At 44.1% G+C, this 19256-nt stretch overlaps 1 protein-coding gene across 2 annotated transcripts; it reads right to left on the reverse strand.

The window, feature by feature from the left end:
* Positions 1 to 14007: 14007 nt before the first annotated feature.
* mycn (MYCN proto-oncogene, bHLH transcription factor) lies at positions 14008 to 17811 on the reverse strand. 2 transcript variants are annotated; one of them, XM_015947386.3, is made up of 3 exons: positions 17679 to 17811; positions 16700 to 17346; positions 14008 to 14933 (listed from the first exon to the last, which is right to left on the reverse strand). In XM_015947386.3, exons 2-3 carry the CDS (start codon positions 17322 to 17324, stop codon positions 14188 to 14190), a joined length of 1371 nt encoding a protein of 456 aa, XP_015802872.1. In that variant the 5' UTR covers positions 17325 to 17346; positions 17679 to 17811; the 3' UTR covers positions 14008 to 14187. The 2 variants fall into 2 exon arrangements, with proteins under 2 accessions (XP_015802872.1, XP_015802871.1); XM_015947385.3 differs by having other exon boundaries at positions 14008 to 14936.
* Positions 17812 to 19256: the final 1445 nt, after the last annotated feature.

The raw sequence follows: 19256 nt of genomic DNA on the forward strand, positions 1-19256 counted from the left end.
ACCAACATATAGCTCCATCTCAATCTCTGTGTAAGACAGAGATGGGGGCTGAACGCACAGCTGTCCTCAGCCTTTATCAGTGATGGATGCAACCTGAGCAGATTATCAGCGTTGTGTCGCATCGTCCAGTCGTTCCTTTGTGTTGTGTTGAACTTAACCGAGGAGACAGAGGAATGATGAAGGGAGACAATGAGGCGGAGCGCCGGAAATACCCCAAAATGCAAATTAATCTCCTCTTGTGTTTTCCAACAGCATATTGAGAGGAACAAAAGAGGAAATATGTTCTTGGTAGATTTCGTATGTTGAATCTTCTGTTCTGTTGGATTTTGAGTGGGTGAGGTCTTATCAGTGCAGCTGTTCCAACTGCCAAGCTCATTTAGTTTCCTCTCGCTGCTCCACCTGCTCAAGGTGTGACACTAAATCCCAGTTTTACACCAGAGGGAAGTGCTTTGGGGCTTAGGAAAATTCCCCAGCAGGAGTTTCAGTTACATATTTAAGAACGGGTGGTTTAACCTTGAATAGATAACATTCATTAACATGCATGTCAGCTTTCCAAAGTGTCCATCACCGGTGGTTTGTTTAGTCATTTCTGACGCTGGACACGTTTTAATAAATAGTTCTCTTATATTGCATCATTTTTTTTTTGGGTGTGTTTTAAAAGAAAAGGAAACACATTGATGCTAGCCGAGAATCTGAACCGCCATTTGCCGAAGCAAAATAGCATGTCGGTCTAGCAACGCTCCATTGGAACCGCTGCAGCCCCAGCCAGTATTGTGGCTGGCCAATCACAGGAAGTTTATTTAGAAAAACAATTTATTTTTATCTTCTTCCCTGAATCTTCCATGAGGTATAGTAGACTGAGTCGTTGATTAACATCTGTAGTGGTCCAATCACACCACTCTCTTGGTTTGGTGGACCAATGCTCAGTGCACAGTGCTCTATCAGTCAGGTGGACGGGATGTTAGTGTGACTGAGTGAAATTAAGATGGCGCATCTTCAAAGTGGTCCACTGGTTTGGTGGACCAACCACAGAACTCTGTTGGTGGGCGAGATGTTACTGAGAACAAAACTCAAAGAAAATACAACAATTAAACCTTTACAGGAACTACTTTTGTTATTTTTTTATTTAATTAAATGTCATTGTACATTTTTTTTCTTGATTCCTGATGTTCATTTATACTGAGAAAGTCTGTCTTTGGATTGAGTGACTTTTTGAGACTAATTGAGAAATAAAGTGGAAAACCATATCTGAGGTAAAGTTGCAAAATATTTTCTAAAGATGGCACCAAAATGGTTGATGAACTGGTGGATTGTGTCTGAGGAATCTCTCATCTGAGGGTTGAGTGAAGTGTGTGTGTGTGTGTGTGTGTGTGTGTGTGTGTGTGTGTGTGTGTGTGTGTGTGTGTGTGTGTGTGTGTGTGTGTGTGTGTGTGTGTGTGTGTGTGTGTGTTGGGGGTTTCTAAATCAAATCTAATAATGTTATCGCCTACCCGTTCACTGATTAGACGAATCAATGTCATGCCTGGGTTAGCCCCCATATCATGGTTTGTAGATGTCCTCATTTATACCAGCTTGTGGTTAGTGAATATTGATGCCTTACAAGCAGTAAAGCTGATGTCCCTCTGAATCGTCTGTAATTAACCTTGTCTGTAATCTGGAAAGCCTGTTGATGGATGTCCAAAACGCTAACCCAATCCCCAGCCAAGGTTTTGCTGATTAGATTAGCGTCCATTGACTCATATTTGTACAATACAGTCGCCTGACTAAACAGCTGTCAAATAATGAGTGGTTGTAAGCTCTCTATTAAATATGCTAATACATTTGATCCTCTTAGATAAGTAAATTATGTGTGAAGAGACTACACTTGGTCTATTTGTTCTAATTTTGCTAATTCCCTTCACCAGTGAAAGCTAAAATTGTCTTCACCAACCTTTCAGGGACACTAACAACTGCAGGGAGACAGGGGCATTGATTCATGAGGCCGATCCTGATTTAATAAGAACTCAGTGTTTCGCATCTGTACCGAGTTTTGGCGTCGAGGCAGGATTGTGTTATTTAAATTAAGGCTGGTGTTTCTGCATGAGTTTCACTGATCCATCAGGGAGAAGTGTCAGCCAATGCAGACAGGCTTGTAATGAACTGGTCATGGACCAAAGATCCATCCTATAATACATTCAAACAAAGGCACACTGGGCAGCACACTAAAGAATAAAGGAAAAATGGTGGTGGGGGCTCAACTATCCCATATTTGCCCTGTACTTAACGGTTACGATCACAATGAATCATATACACAAACACTCCCAAAAAGAAAACAAACGTCTTTTCCATTAAAATAAAAATTGACTGTGACACTTGTGTGGCGGTTGCTTTGTGTTGCACATCTATGATCTATTGTTTGAAATCCTTTTCACAGGTCCAGATATGCCACCTACTGACCTCCCTGTTGCTCCCTTCTCCCCGTGTTGTGCAGATGAGCGCTGGTCCAACTGATAATGACGGTGTGGGTATTGAAAGACGAGTAACCCCACCGCGTCCCCCTCTGTACGATTCATTAACCCAATTTCTACTGAGCTCTGTCCCACATGTGTCAGGAAGGGATATTCTGAGAATTCTGTTGCCCTGTGAGTTTGGCAGATAATAACCAAATGCTTTAAGGTCCACTGATGGGGTAGAAGGCATTGGATGGGTTAGGGTTAGGGTTATGCATGTGATGATGTTCACATCCAGTACTTTGTGTTGAATCATCTCCAGTTTCTGTAAGTTTTGCTTCCAGGGAGCCAAACTTTACTTTCTTATGCAATCTTGAGCAATAATGCAGCTTTTTAAAGATGTTTTGAAGCTTGTCTGTGTCCTGGTCTGAGGTGAGCTCATCCTCTAATCAGCCTCTAGTATTCATTCCAGGTTAGCGGTGTCTGAATGGGACCAGTTGCAGCAGATTCATCATCAGCCATATCCTGTTTAAAAGGAGGAGGGAGACCACTGTTCAACACTGGTTGATTACTCCACACGGGTATCTACAGTTGGATATTCTACTGCCACTCGGTCTCTAGGAAACTCTAGTTTGGTTATATTATTGATTACCCCACCTGATGTTAGCTCTTTGTTTTTCCTCAGATCCTGCTCAACTTCACACCTTCAGCGATACTCCTGGACCTCTCTTCAGCCTGCATCTTCCTCCCCACGGTCCTGTTCACCACCGCTCATCCGCCCCTCTCTGGAACCCTTATTTTGACCTGACTGGACACTTGGATCTCGCCACCTCAGACCTAGTAAATAGATCTGAGATGGCGGGATCCCCTGCATCTTCCAGTTTGGGACTTCCTTAGTTGTGCACCATCTAATAAAACCTTTGTTTAATTTTACATTTGTCTCTTGTGTTGATTCTGCATGTCTTGGGTCAAGCACTTAAACCCCAACATGATAGTCTGTGGATTTTGGCAATTTTTTGACTTGGATGATTGACACTGACATGACGTTTGCAAGACAATTTCCACTTTGTCTTGAAACTGTAGCAAACATTTTCAGTTATCTTGCAGGTTTTGATACCTTGTTATCTAGTTTTTGGAGGTTTAAGCATATTTGAAAATGACAATAAAAAATGTTCAGTTAGATTACCAGCCTCAGTGCCTTCTTTTACCCCAATAATCCTTAAATTGGCCTGCCATGACCATGCCTCCAAATGGCCGAGTTTGCCACACTATTGTTCTTAGCTGTTGTTAGCGCCATGCAAGTAGCTTCAAGCTGGCAGACGTGGGCATCCACTGAGGCGAGCAAGTCATCTATAATGTCTATACATTGCTCGGATGCACAAATTTTGAACTGGATATTAGTCTTTTCAATCCCATCAAGACGGTTCTATGGCTGTTTGGAGGTTGGCAATGGCTGCTAGTATGGTATCCAAGCTGGCAGCATTTTCGGCCATAGTCAATTTTAAACTTTTTGGAGACTCTTTTTTAGGTAAGTGGTCTGTATTTGTTCAGCACCTTCTTAGGGTTCTTCTTAGGAAATAATTGAGAAACTTGCATTTCCTGCTTTTCTGAAGGAAAACTTTTTTCTGAACTTCTTGACAATAATTCTTAAGCAGTGACATACACTCAACAAAAATATAATCGCAATACCTTTGTTTCTGCTCCGATTTTTCATGAGATGGACTTAAAGATCTAAAATTCATTCCAGGTACACAATATTACCATTTCTCTCAAACATTGTTCACAAATCAGTCTAAATGTGTGATAGTGAGCACCTGTGCTTTGCTGAGATAATCCTGTAATGAGTGTTAATTACAATTAATTATGGACCACAAGACATTAAAATTTGATATCCAGTATGAAATCCATCTTGCGGACCAGTGGTTTATTTAATCAGAAGATTGGATCTTTTTAAAGCAGGGATTTAGATGACACCTTGTAATAACTTAGAGACAAGAGAAGAGAGAGAGAGACCTTCAAACGTTTAAGATGGTTTGTTACTAAATAATTTTTAACAATTTAAACAAGACTAACTAATAATGGATGTTCTGTTTGAATGAGGTGTGAGATGGTTGGTGTGTGTGAATGAGTATTATTCTGAACCCTCGTATCCGGAGAAACAAAGTCTGAGTGGGAGATGATGTTTTGCTCCTAACTTATCAGAGTTTGAGACTGGTAGTCATAAACACATGAGACGCCATTCTGTCGCATCCACATACCCTCAGTGAAACCTCCAACGATGGATCCAGAATGCCAGGTCCTCGGACCTTCCTTCCGGTCACAACACGACAAACTAGTCCTTGGATTGTCTCCAGGTAAAAAGCAACAGGTGGTTCACAGCGTCAAAAGGGGACCCTCCTTGGGTCAGCGAGTTCAGCTTTTATTCTGATAGGTACCGTTGCTTGGTTCACAAAAAACAACATAATTTTCCAGCTTGATGGTTCTCAGCTTAAAAAGAGAAGTACAGAATGGCCGGTCCAATACTTCACTTAGCATGTGGTGAACTTCATGGGATCTTGAGAACTGAGATCTTGAGAACTGAACTTAAGATGGCTTTGGAACTGTTTTATTAATCTGGATGTTTTTGATTCTGGACGAATCAAAGCTGACAGATTTATAAACACCACAGAGACTCTGCCATGCCAGACTAGGACGGTTCTGATTGGATCAGTACAGCAATGTGTCATGTGACTATTTACCTTAGTGTGTCAGTGTGTCTACTGAACTAGATTAAGTCATATTACTTATTGAAAAATATTAATCATAATATTGTGATTTCACAGATCGGTCACATTGTATTATTGACTAACAGTTGTTTTGATTAGCTTTATTGAAAATATAGTTCTTTGATTTAATAAAAGAAAAGAGTCTCTTCATCTTCTGTCTTCATTGCTGGAAAGTAAACAGTTGAGAAGCAATATGCATGACCTTGAGGCTGTTTCATGCACTCTGGTGCCGTGTCAGAGGCAACTGTGGATAAAGGTTAAATACCTTAGAGGAACAGCTCCTTCATCACGTTACAATCCATCCTACCTCACAGGTGTGCCACATCAAGATGCTGATCCAACATCATGAGTAGTGCACAGGTGTACCTTATACTGCCCACAATAAAAGGCCACCCTGGAATGTGCAGTTTTGTCTCACAGCAAAATGCCACAGACGCCACAAGCATTGAGGGAGAGTGCAATTGGCATGCTGACAGCAGGAATGTCAACCAGATCTGTTTCTCGTGCATTGAATATTCATTTCTCCACCATAAGCCGTCTCTAAAGGCATTTCAGAGAATATGGCAGTACATCCAACCGGTCTCACAACCACAGACGATGTGTAACCACACCAACCCAGGACCTCCACATCCAGCAAGTTCACCTCCAAGATCATCTGAGACCTGCCACTCAGACAGCTGCTGAAACAATTGGTTTGCATAACCAAACAATTTCTGCACAAACTGTCAGAAACTGTCTCAGGGAAGCTCAACTGCATGCTTGTCGTCCTCATCGGGGTCTTGACCTGACTCCAGCTTGTCGCCGTAACAGACTTGAGTGGGCAAATGCTCACATTCGATGGCGTCTGGCATGTTAGAGAGGTGTTCTCTTCACAGATGAATCTCGGTTTACATCGTTCAGGGCAGATGGCAGACAGTGTGTGTGGCGTCATGTGGGTGAGTGCTTTGCTGATGTCAATGTTGTGGATCGAGTGGCCCATGGTGGTGGGGTTATGGTATGGGCACGCATCTGTTATGGACAAAGAACACTGGTGCATTTTATTGATGGCATTTTGAATGCACAGAGATACCGTGATGAGATCCTGAGGCCCATTGTTGTGCCGTACATCCATGAACATCACCTCATGTTTCAGCAAGATAATGCACGACCCCATGTTGCAAGGATCTGTACACAATTCTTGGAAGCTTAAAATGTCCCAGTTCTTGCATGGCCAGCATACTCACCGGACATGTCACCCATTGAGCATGTTTGGGATGTGCTTGACCGGCGTATATGACAGTGTGTACCAGTTTCCACTAATATCCAAGAACTTCGCACAGCCATTGAAGAGGAGTGGACCAACATTCCACAGGCCACAATTGACAATCAGATAAACTGTGCGAAGAAGATGTGTTGCACTGCATGAGCCAAATGGTGGTCACACCAGATACTGACTGGTTCTGAGTCCCCAGACCCCCAATAAAGTAAAAAAGCTGCACATTCCAGGGTGGCCTTTTATTGTGGGCAGTATAAGGTACATCTGTGCACTACTCATGATGTCAGATCAGCATCTTGATGTGGCACACTTGTGAGGTGGGATGGATCATCTCAGCAAAGCACAGGTGCTCACTATCACACAAGTAGACTGATTTGTCAACAATGTTTGAGAGAAATGGTAATATTGTGTATTTGGAATGAATTTTAGATCTTTAAGTCCATCTCATGAAAAACCGGAGCAGAAACAAAGGTGTTGCATTTTAATTTTTGTTGAGTGTATATAGCCAGATTATGTTGAGAATTACTGTTGAATGTATTTCAATAATCCATTTTCAGATTAATTGATTTTCTAATTGAGGTTGCCTTTTTGAATTTTAGTCTAGACAGCTATCTCAGTAGGAGTCCTTGTTGTGGGGTTTTCTGACACCACAGTTGCCAACAATGTTCTTGGTGAAAGACAAATTGACTGACTGGTCCCATAAACCACTGGGGTGTCCAGATGGTCTTCCCAGCTCTGAGGTGGCACTGCCATTCCTCAACTTGCCCTGAATCATTTTAGTCTCTCAGTTTTACCTCAGTGTGGGATGGTTACCCAATTGGCTCTCAGTTCAGCCCTCTGCTGCTGCTGCTGATGATGATGATGCATGCAAATAAATGTCTACTTCAGTATAACTTGGTGTACAAGCAGACTGTGTTTATTGGTCCAGAAAACCTTTTGTTAATTATTTCCACTGAGGAGCAGTCATGAATAAATGTGGGTACAATCCAACAAACGCAGTAGCTTCCCAGTGATACAGAATGGAAAAGGAGTACACACACTCATACACACATCTAATACAAAACATGTGGATGAGAAGGTGACGTTATACTCAGTAAAGGAGTAATTAATGTATCCATCCATCCATCCATCCATCCATTCCTTTACCCATTCATCCCTTCAACCATCCCTTCATCCATCTATACCAGGGGTGTCAAACTCATTTTAGCTCAGGGGCCACATTGAGGGAAATCTAGTCCCAAGTGGGCTGGACCGGTAAATTAAAAAAAACAAACCTTCAGATTGTTTTCTTTGTTTTAATACTTTCAATATAAAGCAAGGCTGGAGCCTGAGGACAGTGTAGTACAAGTACAACACCTGAAGTGTACTTGAAAATTTGAAAACAATTAAAAAAATTAACAAATAAAAAAAACATTCCTTAGTGATTCAGAGCTTACAGATCACATGGCAAGATCAGTTTTATGCAGCACTTAAAGTATATTTGACTCATTTTACTTTACATCTTTTAGCTTTCACCAGCACATCAACATCAGAAGTCACATCCTGAGTGGCGGCCAACTTCAGGATGTGATTCAAGTTCTTGTGTGAGCCTTGAGCGCAGCTTTGTTTTATTTATACTCATTACAGAGAAAACTTGCTCACAATGATAAGTTTATTTTCACTCTACATTGTAAAGTATTAAAATAAAGTTTACACAACCATCTCGCGGGCCGGATTTAATCTGGTTGCGGGCCGGATCCGGCCCGCAGGCTGCATATTTGACACCCCTGATCTATACATACAACCCTTCATCCACTTGTCTATCCATCTATTTGTCTAAATTTCCATCCATTCATCCTTCCATCCATGTCTCTTTCCATTCGTCCATCCATCATCCATCCCTTCATCCATCCATTCATCTCTGTATCCATTCATCCATCTATCTATCTCCATCCATGCATCCATCCATCATCCATTTGTTCTTCTATCCATTCATCCCTTCATCCATCCATCCATCTCTGTATCCATTCGTCCATCCATCCATCCATCCATCCATCTCTGTATCAATTCGTCCATCCATCCATCCATCTCTGTATCCATTCATCCCTTCATCCATCCATCCATCTCTGTATCCATTCATCCATCCTTTCTTTTATCCATCCATCCCTTCATCCATTTATCTCTGATTTTGGTTTCCATTTATCTCTGTATTCATTTGTCCATCCATCTCTTCAACCATTTGTTCGCCCATCCATCCATCCATCCATCCATCCATCCATCCATCCATCCTTCAGCCATTTGTTCATCCATCCATCCATCCTTCAGCCATTTGTTCATCCATCAATCCATCCATCCTTCAGCCATTTCTTCATCCATCCATCCATCCATCCTTCAGCCATTTGTTCATCCATCAATCCATCCATCCTTCAGCCATTTGTTCATCCATCCATCCATCCATCCTTCAGCCATTTGTTCATCCATCCATCCATCCTTCAGCCATTTGTTCATCCATCCATCCATCAGCCATTTGTTCGTCCGTCCATCCATCTATACCATCGATCAATCTCTGTCTCTATTATTTCATCCATCCATCCCATTATCCCTTTATCCCTCTATCCATTCATCCATCCATCCTTTCATCTTTCTCTGTACCCATCCATCCATCCATCCATCTATCCAGCCATCCAGTTATCTCAATATGTGTGAGAGCAAAAAATGCCTGCTTTACTTTATTAGAAACTATGAAGTACAACTAAAATGTCCATTTTTCCAATTTGTTCAATAAACATTTCAAACTCAGTTTGAGTGAGTCCGTGTAATCTCAGTAAACAATATATTGTATATATTGTATACATATTAATATACTATTAGACCTTTGTTTGATATGTCGCCATGCCTCTCCATCCATTACTGCATCTAAAACTACATTTAGATTATTATGCATTATTAGTGCTAAATCCAGTCAGTGACAAAAACAAAAATCTACTTTTTAAATTGAAGTTGACCTTAGACACCATTTTCCTTTAACGGCTGTATTTGTGGTTTGTTTTTCTGTTTCATCACTTCTCGTACTTCTTCTCCTGCTACTGTAAAACACCTTTAGATCCTGCTTTTGAAAGCGTGTCTGTAATTGTTCACTGACAGATGAGGGCCTCTAAACTTGTGTTGTGTAACACGGTGAGCTCCTGATTTTCAAACGTGATCTCAGAAACTGATGTATTTCTTTGCTGCCAGCTGCTGCCAGCAGGTTCAGGCCAGTTTAGGACGTGCCCGTGGTTTTCACAGTTAGATATCACGTTGTGTGAAGAAGGAACTCCGGCTTTGGCCTATCAGATTCATTGTTAAGGCCTTTCACGACTCCGAAAAAGTAAGGAGTGCTCGAAATAATTTTAATTAGTGCTGCGGGGAGGTTTTTCCTCTTAATTTCTTCCCACTATTACTCCTTTTTCTCCTCTAATCTTCTGTCTCAGTCAATGCCTTTCTTCCTTTTTATCTATCTTCCTTTTTTAATCCCTTCTTTCTGAGTTTTTCCTCCGTTTTTGCTTCTCTTTTCTAGGTGCTGTGTTGTGGAGCCAAGGCTGTTTCTTCCAAAGAATGCACTCCTGAAAGGCCATTCATTGATTTTTCAATAAAACCCGATTACATTTGCATGCGAGCGTGTGCGTGTGGAAATGAAAGAGAGACGAATAAAGAAAAGTAAAGACAAGGAAAGGTATACGGGGGCTGTGCTACAGTACCATCTGTATGCAAATTTGCTCCGACTTTGGTAAACTTTGATCAAACACTCCGGCCTCCTTTTCTCTCCCTGCGCTCCCTCCCTCCCATCCTCGCCTGCTTCACTGTCCCCCATGTGTTCTGCAATTACAGTAGAACCGCAGCTCTTTGTTACGGCTGCATGTTACTCAACAAGGCGACGGGGATGAGGTGCTCCCTGGAGGAATTGCCCCGTTCTTCCACACATAATCGTTTTCTGCCCCAGTATCCTCCCTGCAAACATCTTCGCCCTTCTACCTACCGTAACCTTAACACACACAGTTTCTGAGCACCTGCGACGGTGCTAGACTCCACAACAGATGGTGACCCACCCCTGACACACACCCGTGACACCCCCAACCTTCAGATGGCCGAGCTCTTGGCAAACAGAGCCCAGTGTGGAACATGGGTGATGTCATTGTGCAGAGGTTGGGCACACACAGGAAGCTTTGTTTCCCTCCACACGGGAAGGTTAACACGCCGAATCCAGATCTGACAATAGAAATGTTGTGACAAGTGTTTGTTGATTAATCTCAACGGTAATGAAGATCTCCAAAGGGATGGCGCCGACACACTCGAACAACACAAACACACCACATTGTCTTGTGTGCAGCTTTAATGCCCTTCTCTTCGGTGGGGTGTAAGCCCATTAGATCTGTGTCGTGTGTGTGTGTGTGTGTGTGTGTGTGTGTGTGTGTGTGTGTGTGTGTGTGTGTGTGTGTGTGTGTGTGTGAGCAGCTCCAGCCTGCCTGGTGGTCACTGAGCAGAAAGAAAAGCTTGGGCCATATGTCTGATGAACGTAGGAGACAACCCCTCTACAGCATCAGCTCCATCCTAAACCAATTAGGCTCGTTGAGGAGAGAATGAAGACGCTACAGTTGAAAAGTAAACAACTTTATGTTTTGTAGCCCAGAGGGACAAAAAAGCGTGATATCTGACACGTTTAACTATATTTATTTAGTGTTAATATGAAAACCGCCATTGTTTTCCCTCCTCCTCAGTGTTATTGTCCAACTTGTTTTCTTCTGTAACCAAGCGGGATAAGCCATTAGGCAGATGGTGAGGGGAAGTCCCATGAGAGGACGCAACATGCACTCACACACAGATAAAGACACCAGCCTCCTGCTCTATACGTGCACACGCACTGTAAGTGTGCACAAAGACACCAGACCCCTGTTATGTAATCCACCAGCTCCTCTCCCCCCTCCGAGAGGCTCAATCTCGGGCCGACTCAGCTAGAAAAACAAAATCATCGGTCTTCATGAGAGGAGTTTGATCCTCACATGGCAGCCACTCCAAATTCAGTTAAAGTCTTTTATTTTATTTCTGCTCAGAACAAAGAAGATCGGATTTAAAAAAAGGCATTCCCCATCACCAGCGAGGTATGTTTGATGCCGCGTTAATTCCCTCTCCCCGTGTTTCTGACTCTCTTTCCTTCTGTGAACACACGCTGAATGGCCGCACAGACCTCAGCAACAGATTTCTCTTTCAGCCATCTCCAGAGAACGCCTCGCTAGGCGAAAGACACATATTTGAGCTGAGGCCCAGCGCTGAAGTCACAGGGGGAGGTGATGGAGCAGAGAAGGGAGGCATGGGGAGGCTGGGAGGAGGGAGGGAGGGAGGTAGGGCTGAGCCATGTGGCTGATGTTGGTAAACAGTATCCAGCCTTGTCCTGGCGTCGTGGCAGGCTGTGCACAACGCCGGAGAGATATCAGGCACCCGGGCCACACACAGACGGCGACAAAAGGTAGACACACAGAGTAGACATTTGCATTCATAACCTCACACACACACACACACGGACAGGAATACACACTCTCTACCAACAGACAAATAAAAGACTCACTCTCGTGTCTGCCACTCAGCAGCTGCTCCAGTTTCCATGGCAACAGCCTGAACAATGTAGCGGGAAGAGCTGTTCTGGTTTGAGAGGGAAATAGAGGGGATGTGGAAATGTGTGCACTTGGAAGTGTGTAGGTGTGTGTGTGGGAGGGTGTGAGAGGCTAGTGAGGGGGAGGCTACCGCAGGGCGCTTAGACACAGGATCCAGAAGACTCTCTTCTTTGTCAGGATGAGTCTTTTTACCGGAGCAAAAACAAATAAGGAAAAAAAATGGAAGCATTGAAAGAGATAATATTCCAAAAGAAGTATGCAACAAAAGCTCCAGAGAGAAAGAAAATCAGGATTTTACGTCTATTTATTTTTTCAAAATGAGGTATTTCAAAGTGCTATGAGTTGCAGCACTAAATGTACATAAAAAAAGAAAATTAAAGAAACAAACATCGGTTTACCCAATTCTATGCACCCGATAAAATATAAACAAAAGAAAAAAAACAACCAGGTACGTGTGGATAGGACATATTTTCTGTACAAAACCATTTTAATTGAGATAGAAGAGAAAACCAGTGACATAAAGTGATATCTACTGAGAACTCATTTTCATACGAAAATATAAGTATTAAATTTAGTATGTATCACACTAAAAGCAAAAAAAAGAGTGGAGAATTAGTAATAGGATACAAAACAAAGAAAAAGTAGAGAAAAACAATATTTTGTCATGTTACAAAGTATTATGACTCTCATAAACTGAGGCCGTTACAGTACTTTAAAAAAATGTCTATAAACTTCCAGTCTAGTTGTTGGCAGCTTCCTGACTCATGTATAAAACAACGACAAAGTTTTACAAAACAAGGCAGATCTGAGTGTATTTTGTCTGTACACTTGTGTTATATACAAAAGTGTCGCCCAGCAAGGTGCACAGATATACGTCCACTGACTTGGTTTGATCACCAGTGTGAGAGGAAAGTGAACCTGTAGTGGCTTTGTTTATGTGACCCATCACGCCTAAAGCTTGGTTTATGCTTGACGCATTTACTTTCCGCTTGGTGATGCGGCTCGCGGATGGAACGCGCTTCACAACTTGCAGCGTTTATGGTTCATGCGGCTTGTCTCTGCGGTGAGCCAATATTCTCCCAAACTGTAGGGGGCAGCATGGAGCTGTACGGCATGCATCTAACACTACACCATAGTAGAAGTAAAAATGACTGTTTACAACATGGCATTCCAGCATTTTTAACAGCTTCCTCGTCTTTTCCGACAGTGCGAGCTATTTATCTCCAAGAATTATTAACAAAATGTTGATCACGGTGATCTCTGAGAGCTGAATCATACAAATGTCTGTATTTACGAACCTCTGCCATACTAGTTCTTGCCAGTCCACCATGTTTTTCCGCGCCCAACCGTCCGCGTGGTTACAAAATCTCCTAGGTGCGCGTTGCGGAAATTTTGGGCCGTGCGGAGACTCGGTGGAGGTTGTTAAAATGACGCAACTTTTCCGCATGGAGCCGTGCGGACCTCGCGGACGCGTCAAGCATAAACCATCCTTAAACCAACCTTCAGTCATCAGTCTGTTCTTGAATCGGTTCTGCAGTGGTGAAGGCAAAAAAAAGTACGTGTGTGAGCTCTCCAAGCAAAGTGCCCTCCAACACCGGTCCCTGTGAAGAATCGGCGGATTCCAGGCTGGTGTCACAGTGAGTACAAATTTAAAAAATACAAATAACGTTATACAGATAGAAATGATATAAAAAAGAGAGGAATTGTAGACCAAAATATATATATATATGTGTATATATATTTATATATATAAAAAACAGTCTCCCATCTCCATCCTCTTTCGTTCTCTTTTTAACTTTCCTCAGTTGTGACTGGATTGAAAAAGTAAACCCTAAACATTCTTAACGTCAACAAATGTGCAAAAAAAGTGGCGGCAGTGAAAGTCCAAGCGTCCATCCAGGAAGCCCCCCCTCTCAGCCCACCCTTGTCCTCGTCTCCAGGAGTGTGTCTGAGGATAAACCTGATCCGAGATGCAGGCTTCATGTGCCTGTGCTTAAGCGTCTAGGCCCGTGCGTGCAGCTCACGGTGTCTCAGAGCGAGTTCAGCCAGAGGGTTTGGGGGCGGCAGGGTCATCCAGGGTACTATGAGGGTTTCTGTGTTGTAGCAGTTGTCTGTTAGCGAGTCCTAGCATGCTCCAGCCTGCGCATCAGCTGATGCCTGCGAGCCTGGAGCCGGTCCTTCTCCTGCTGGAGCCTCATCTCCTCTGCTTCCAGCGAGCTCACGTAATCAGTTGCTTTCTTCAGGATTAGGACCTTCGCCGCCTTCTCGTTGTGTGCCAGTTCTGGTACGTGGTCACGCAGCATCAGGAAGCTGGAGCGCAGGTCGTTGCGGCGCTGGCGCTCCAGGATGTTGTGGTTGCGTCTGCGCTCGCTGTCCTCGGAGTCTGAGCTGCCGCGCGGGCTGCTGTCCCCGCTGGTGCTGCGCTTGCTGCGTGTCCCAGCGACCGAGATGCAGGACGAGGAGGAAGAGGATGAAGAGATGGTTCTGGTGGGAGGGCGTGGTGCGTCTGCTGTCTTCTGCTTCTTTGGAGGTGGGATCAGGTCGTCATCTGAGGCGTACGGTGAAGGAGCTGCGTAGTTGTGTTGCTGCTGGTGGACCGAGCTCCTCTTCAGGATGAGCTCCTGAGGGGCGCGGCTGATGAACCGGCTCATCACTCCGCATCCCGACACACTTCCTTTTACATCCTGGCTCTTGGGATGTACAGATGTACAGAGGCCAGCAACCATGGGCAACGTCTTGCTGACTGTGGAGCGCCTCTTCTCTACCGTGACCACATCAATCTCCTCCTCCTCCTCTTCCTCCTCTTCTTCCTCCTCCTCATCTTCCTCCTCATCTTCCTCTTCTTCATCCTCATCATCTTCTTCTGGAAGAAAAAAAACACATTTAGGACTGGGATAAAACTCCTGTCATGATCTGTCTGTGGGACAGCCGCTGACAGGTACAGAAATGAGTGTGTGGGAGAGAATGTTGCTCAACGCCGTTTGCAAGAGAAGTTTGGTGTCAGTCACTTCTCAGCTAATCTACTCTGCAGGCATTGGCATGTTCGTTCTCAGACAGCAGACAGGCTGGATTTATGCGTTTTATTCTGACGCCCTCCTTCAAATGTCTTCTAATCTTCAGTTTGATGCTTTTCAGTTAGTCTGCAGCTTTAATTAATTTTTTTGTTAACTCTTTGAAGATTGTATTAAATCTCATCAAAATACCCGAACTCGAGTCTTATCATTTGCTGAGAGTTGTTTTTTTAAAGGGGTGAGAGGAAGTTAGGAGGCATGAGAGAGTGTGAGGCACAGTTAAAATGCCTTTGTGATAATGGCTCTCATTATCAGCTCAGGAGAAGCTGAAGAGTGTGGCATTTTACAGCTTATGGGAACCCACTTCAGACAGGATGCTGCCTCAACACACACACATGCACACACGCACACACACACACGCTGATCACACATAGTCTGCTGCTGACATCAAAACAAAGCTGGTCACAGCTGGCTGCAGGAGGGGAGGGAGAGGGGGCGTGGCCGCCACATGTGAGGCTTGGATTTGGATCTCTTTTTTTTTGGATTGTCAGCACATCTGTCTGAAGAAACGGTTCTTGCGACACCAAACGCGGCGCGTCTGGACGCTGCTGCTGCAGGCAGCGGAAGCGCACTGGAGGGCAAAGTGCGCAGGACTCAGGCGATCGGATCACCGTGATTTAAGCCCCCCAAAACTGGAGCGGCGCCAGGAAGACAGCTGTCGAGATGGAGTGCTTGCTCAAGGCTGTCACCCTTTGACAAGCCTTCCACCCCCGCACACACACACAAAGAAGGGGAAAAGAAGTCAGGACTCTCCCTCTTTGCCTCGCTGTTGAAGGTCTTTGCACCGTTTCACAGTGAAAACACACTGATAAGGACTTGTATTTGTTTGAGAACTCGTGGGCAGTAATGTGGCAAATGATGACTCAGAACAAGGTCATTTTCCAATGGAATCGCACGATTACCTTATAAAAATGGGAACTAGTATAGGTCTGCTCCGTGTTCCAGTGTGATATGAGTAGTTCTAGATTCTTTTATGTCTTGAAATATAAGCTCAGTTCAGGACAGGCTGTCTAAAACGAGTGCCAATTTCTCACCCGCTGTGCGTAAATTGGCCTCTAATCCATGCGTAATGAAAGCCTCCACGGCACCGTGAACTGGACACTTTATCAGTTCATCGCATTATTGAACACCCTTTCATCTCCTCCCCCTACAACCTGGTCGGTGTGTGTCTCTGTATTTTTTATTTTTTTTTTGGCGTGGATGCCAACCGAGTTCACTAAGGCATACAATTCCCTATTTTACTGCCATCTGCCGGATGAAAAGCCTGCTGATTACATAAACCCACAGTTCACTGTGTCACTACTGTGTGTGTGTGTGTGTGTGTGTGTGTGTGTGTGTGTGTGCGTGCGTGCGTGCGTGTGTGTGTGCGTGCGTGTGCGTGCGTGCGTGTAATCCGATTCTGAGCCAATCATAGACGCAGATCTTAAAATAAAAGTCTAAAGAGATTTTCTGTCCTTAATCAAGATTTACTAAAGTTTATTATTATTATTATTATTATTATTATTATTATTATTATTATTGTTGTTATTATTATATTCCTAAATGAAATTCTCACCTGAATCACTGGCTGCACTCTCGTGAGCAGCCGGTGCGTCAGCGGTCCCGGACGCTTCCGTGCTGACGCTCTTCTTGTTCACCGGGAAGGGGAACACCACCGTGGGGTCCACGCACTCTGACACCGAGCTGCGGCTCACCACCTCCGGCGCTTTCACATACGTGCTCCTGCCGCTGGTCGTGGCCGTAGAAATGGCCTTGCCAAGTTTCTCCGTTACGGCCCGTTCCAGCTTTTCCCTGGCGGAGAAGCTGCTCCACATGCAGTCGTGTATAATGATGCTGTCGGGGTTTGTATCCAAAGCGGAACCGAACAGGTCGCCATCGTCGGACGCTCCCCAAATATCGTCCTCGGGCAGGAGCAGCAGCTCGGAAGCCCAGTCCATCGGGTCTCCCAAGCCGAAGCCAAGGAGATCTACCTCCGGGGAGACAGTCGTCGGCTCTCCTGGTAGCGCAGCGCGGCTTGGAGAGAGGGGCGGAGTGGGTAACAACTCGAATTTCTTCCAGATGTCCTCCCCCGGTGGCGCAGAGTCGGGACCACAGAAGTAGAAGTCGTCCTCATCTGGATAAAAACACGGCTGCACGGAGTCAAACTCCAAATCGGAGTTTTTACTTAAAATCGCCGGCATTCTCCCCAACAATCAGACAATCCTGTGAAGAGACAGCATCCATCACACCAGTGTCCACAGTCTCACCTTCAAACTGCGCCCACACACCCCTCGACACACTGCAACCCAAACTCCTTCCTTTGTGGCGTTTAAAACTCACACACACCTTACAGCAGCGTGTGCGTAAAAGTGTCCGTGACGCACAAGAGGCGCAACACTAACCACAGCCGCGTCTTTCTTCAAACCCGACACAAATGCAATTTTTTTCAGGAAAAAAAAACCCTCACAATGACATAATTACACCAAACACATAGTCACGTTAAGTGAAGAGGACGTGAGACAACAAGAGGAGTGCTGAAATGAGAGGATGCTCACCTCGTCCTGGATGATAACCTCTGAACCAATTTCTCCTCCTATCTCTCAGTCACTGATTCAGACACCAGATTTGGAGCAGTCATCTACTTCGGGAGCACAGACGGTCCTCTGACACACATTGTGGCTAGCTGCGAAGTGTTATACACTCTTAGTTTTGAGGGAAGAAAGCAGGCTCCTCCCATCAGGGCTGGGGGGGGGGGGGGGGCGTACCTATAGACGGACTTGATTCGGCGCGGGAGACAATCTGGCTGGGATCTTTTCTTTCAAGCTGAAAGAAGCATAAAAATGAAAAGCAAGAGGAAAAGTGAGAAAGTGTTTTTTAAGACTGAAGAAGAGTCGCGGTTTGAAGGAGATACGAGCGTTCTTTAAAAATCATTTATTTAGCTAATCAGTTTAGCTTTATCAAAGGAAATTAGTGGAATATCTGGATTTTTTCAAATTGCTAAAGGACACTACAGCAAACTTATGCGCTAACAAAAGTTGTTCTTAATCATCTATCGTGAAATATTACATAGAAATACTGGCAGGTGTAATTTATGACCCATGAAGAAAGTTTATAAATAAATAAAAAATAAAATGCAGAATACATTTTCTTATAATAAACATTCACTTAAGTCATTTATTTAAGTTAGGCATGTATTTAAACTCGTGTTTATAGGCATTCCTCCTCTCTCTCTCTCTCTCTCTCTCTCTCTCTCTCTCTCTCTCTCTCTCTCTCTCTCTCTCTCTCTCTCTCTCTCTCTCTCTCTCTCTCTCTCTCTCCTCAGATCTCTACTTCTCTCTTTTGTCTGAGGACCACCAGCATCTCAGGATGAAAGAATTAGGGCTCAGCTGCGCCCTCTGACGGACAAAGCAAAAACTGACCACCTCTGGAGCAGCGCGCGTCACACAAAGACCAGAATATAAAGAGATTTTTTTTCGTTTTTTTTATAGTGTGAGACAAAAGGCGCAGGAATAAAAAAAGAGCATCTGCTGTGCTGTAAGGAACAGGCTTCATGAAAAGGAAAGAAACGGGCTTTGCAGGCACGAACCGTGGAGAGCGTGTTACGTAACCGCGAGCGCTGGTGGTTGTAGCCTGGAGTTATTCCCATTCCCTTTTTCTAATGAGAGCTTTAGGAGGAACCTCGCATCTGTAATTACGCACAAGCGTGCACACAGTTCTGATATTGGCTCATTCAGTGAAAACAAAACGGACTTCTGCAGAGCGCCAGCTGGGAGCAGGAAGAGTGACAGCTTCCAGCTATTTTCTGGCAAACAATAGAAGATAATAAAACATCATTTTAAAGAAAAGAACAGAAAATATGACTCAATGTAGCAAAAATAAATTAGGTTGGACACTACAGAATGTTTGAAATTGGAATTTGAGTTTTTTTTTTTCAAAGTGAGAATCTGCAGCTGTTTGGGATAATAGGGATTTTCCTCGGACTTTCTTTGGAGGCAGCTCCCAGGAAGGGATGAGAAGTGGAGTCAGAAACTCCCCACAGGCTCTTGCATGTTCGCTTCTTTTACTGGTTCACAAACTGGTTTAACTCTGACCCTTCAGCTACAGCAGCAGCTTCCTCAGCTGTGAAACCAGGC

The sequence above is a fragment of the Nothobranchius furzeri genome, chromosome 2 (assembly GCF_043380555.1).
Source record: "Nothobranchius furzeri strain GRZ-AD chromosome 2, NfurGRZ-RIMD1, whole genome shotgun sequence".
NCBI classification, from domain to species: Eukaryota; Metazoa; Chordata; class Actinopteri; order Cyprinodontiformes; family Nothobranchiidae; genus Nothobranchius; species Nothobranchius furzeri.

Bases quoted from the DNA above. Each gene is read 5' to 3' on its own strand.
- mycn (XM_015947385.3), bottom strand. From the start codon at position 17,324: ATGCCGGCGATTTTAAGTAAAAACTCCGATTTGGAGTTTGACTCCGTG. The intron at 14,937-16,699 runs GTGAGAATTTCA...TTTTTCTTCCAG, and splicing joins GAGTGCAGCCAGTGATTCAG to AAGAAGATGATGAGGATGAA.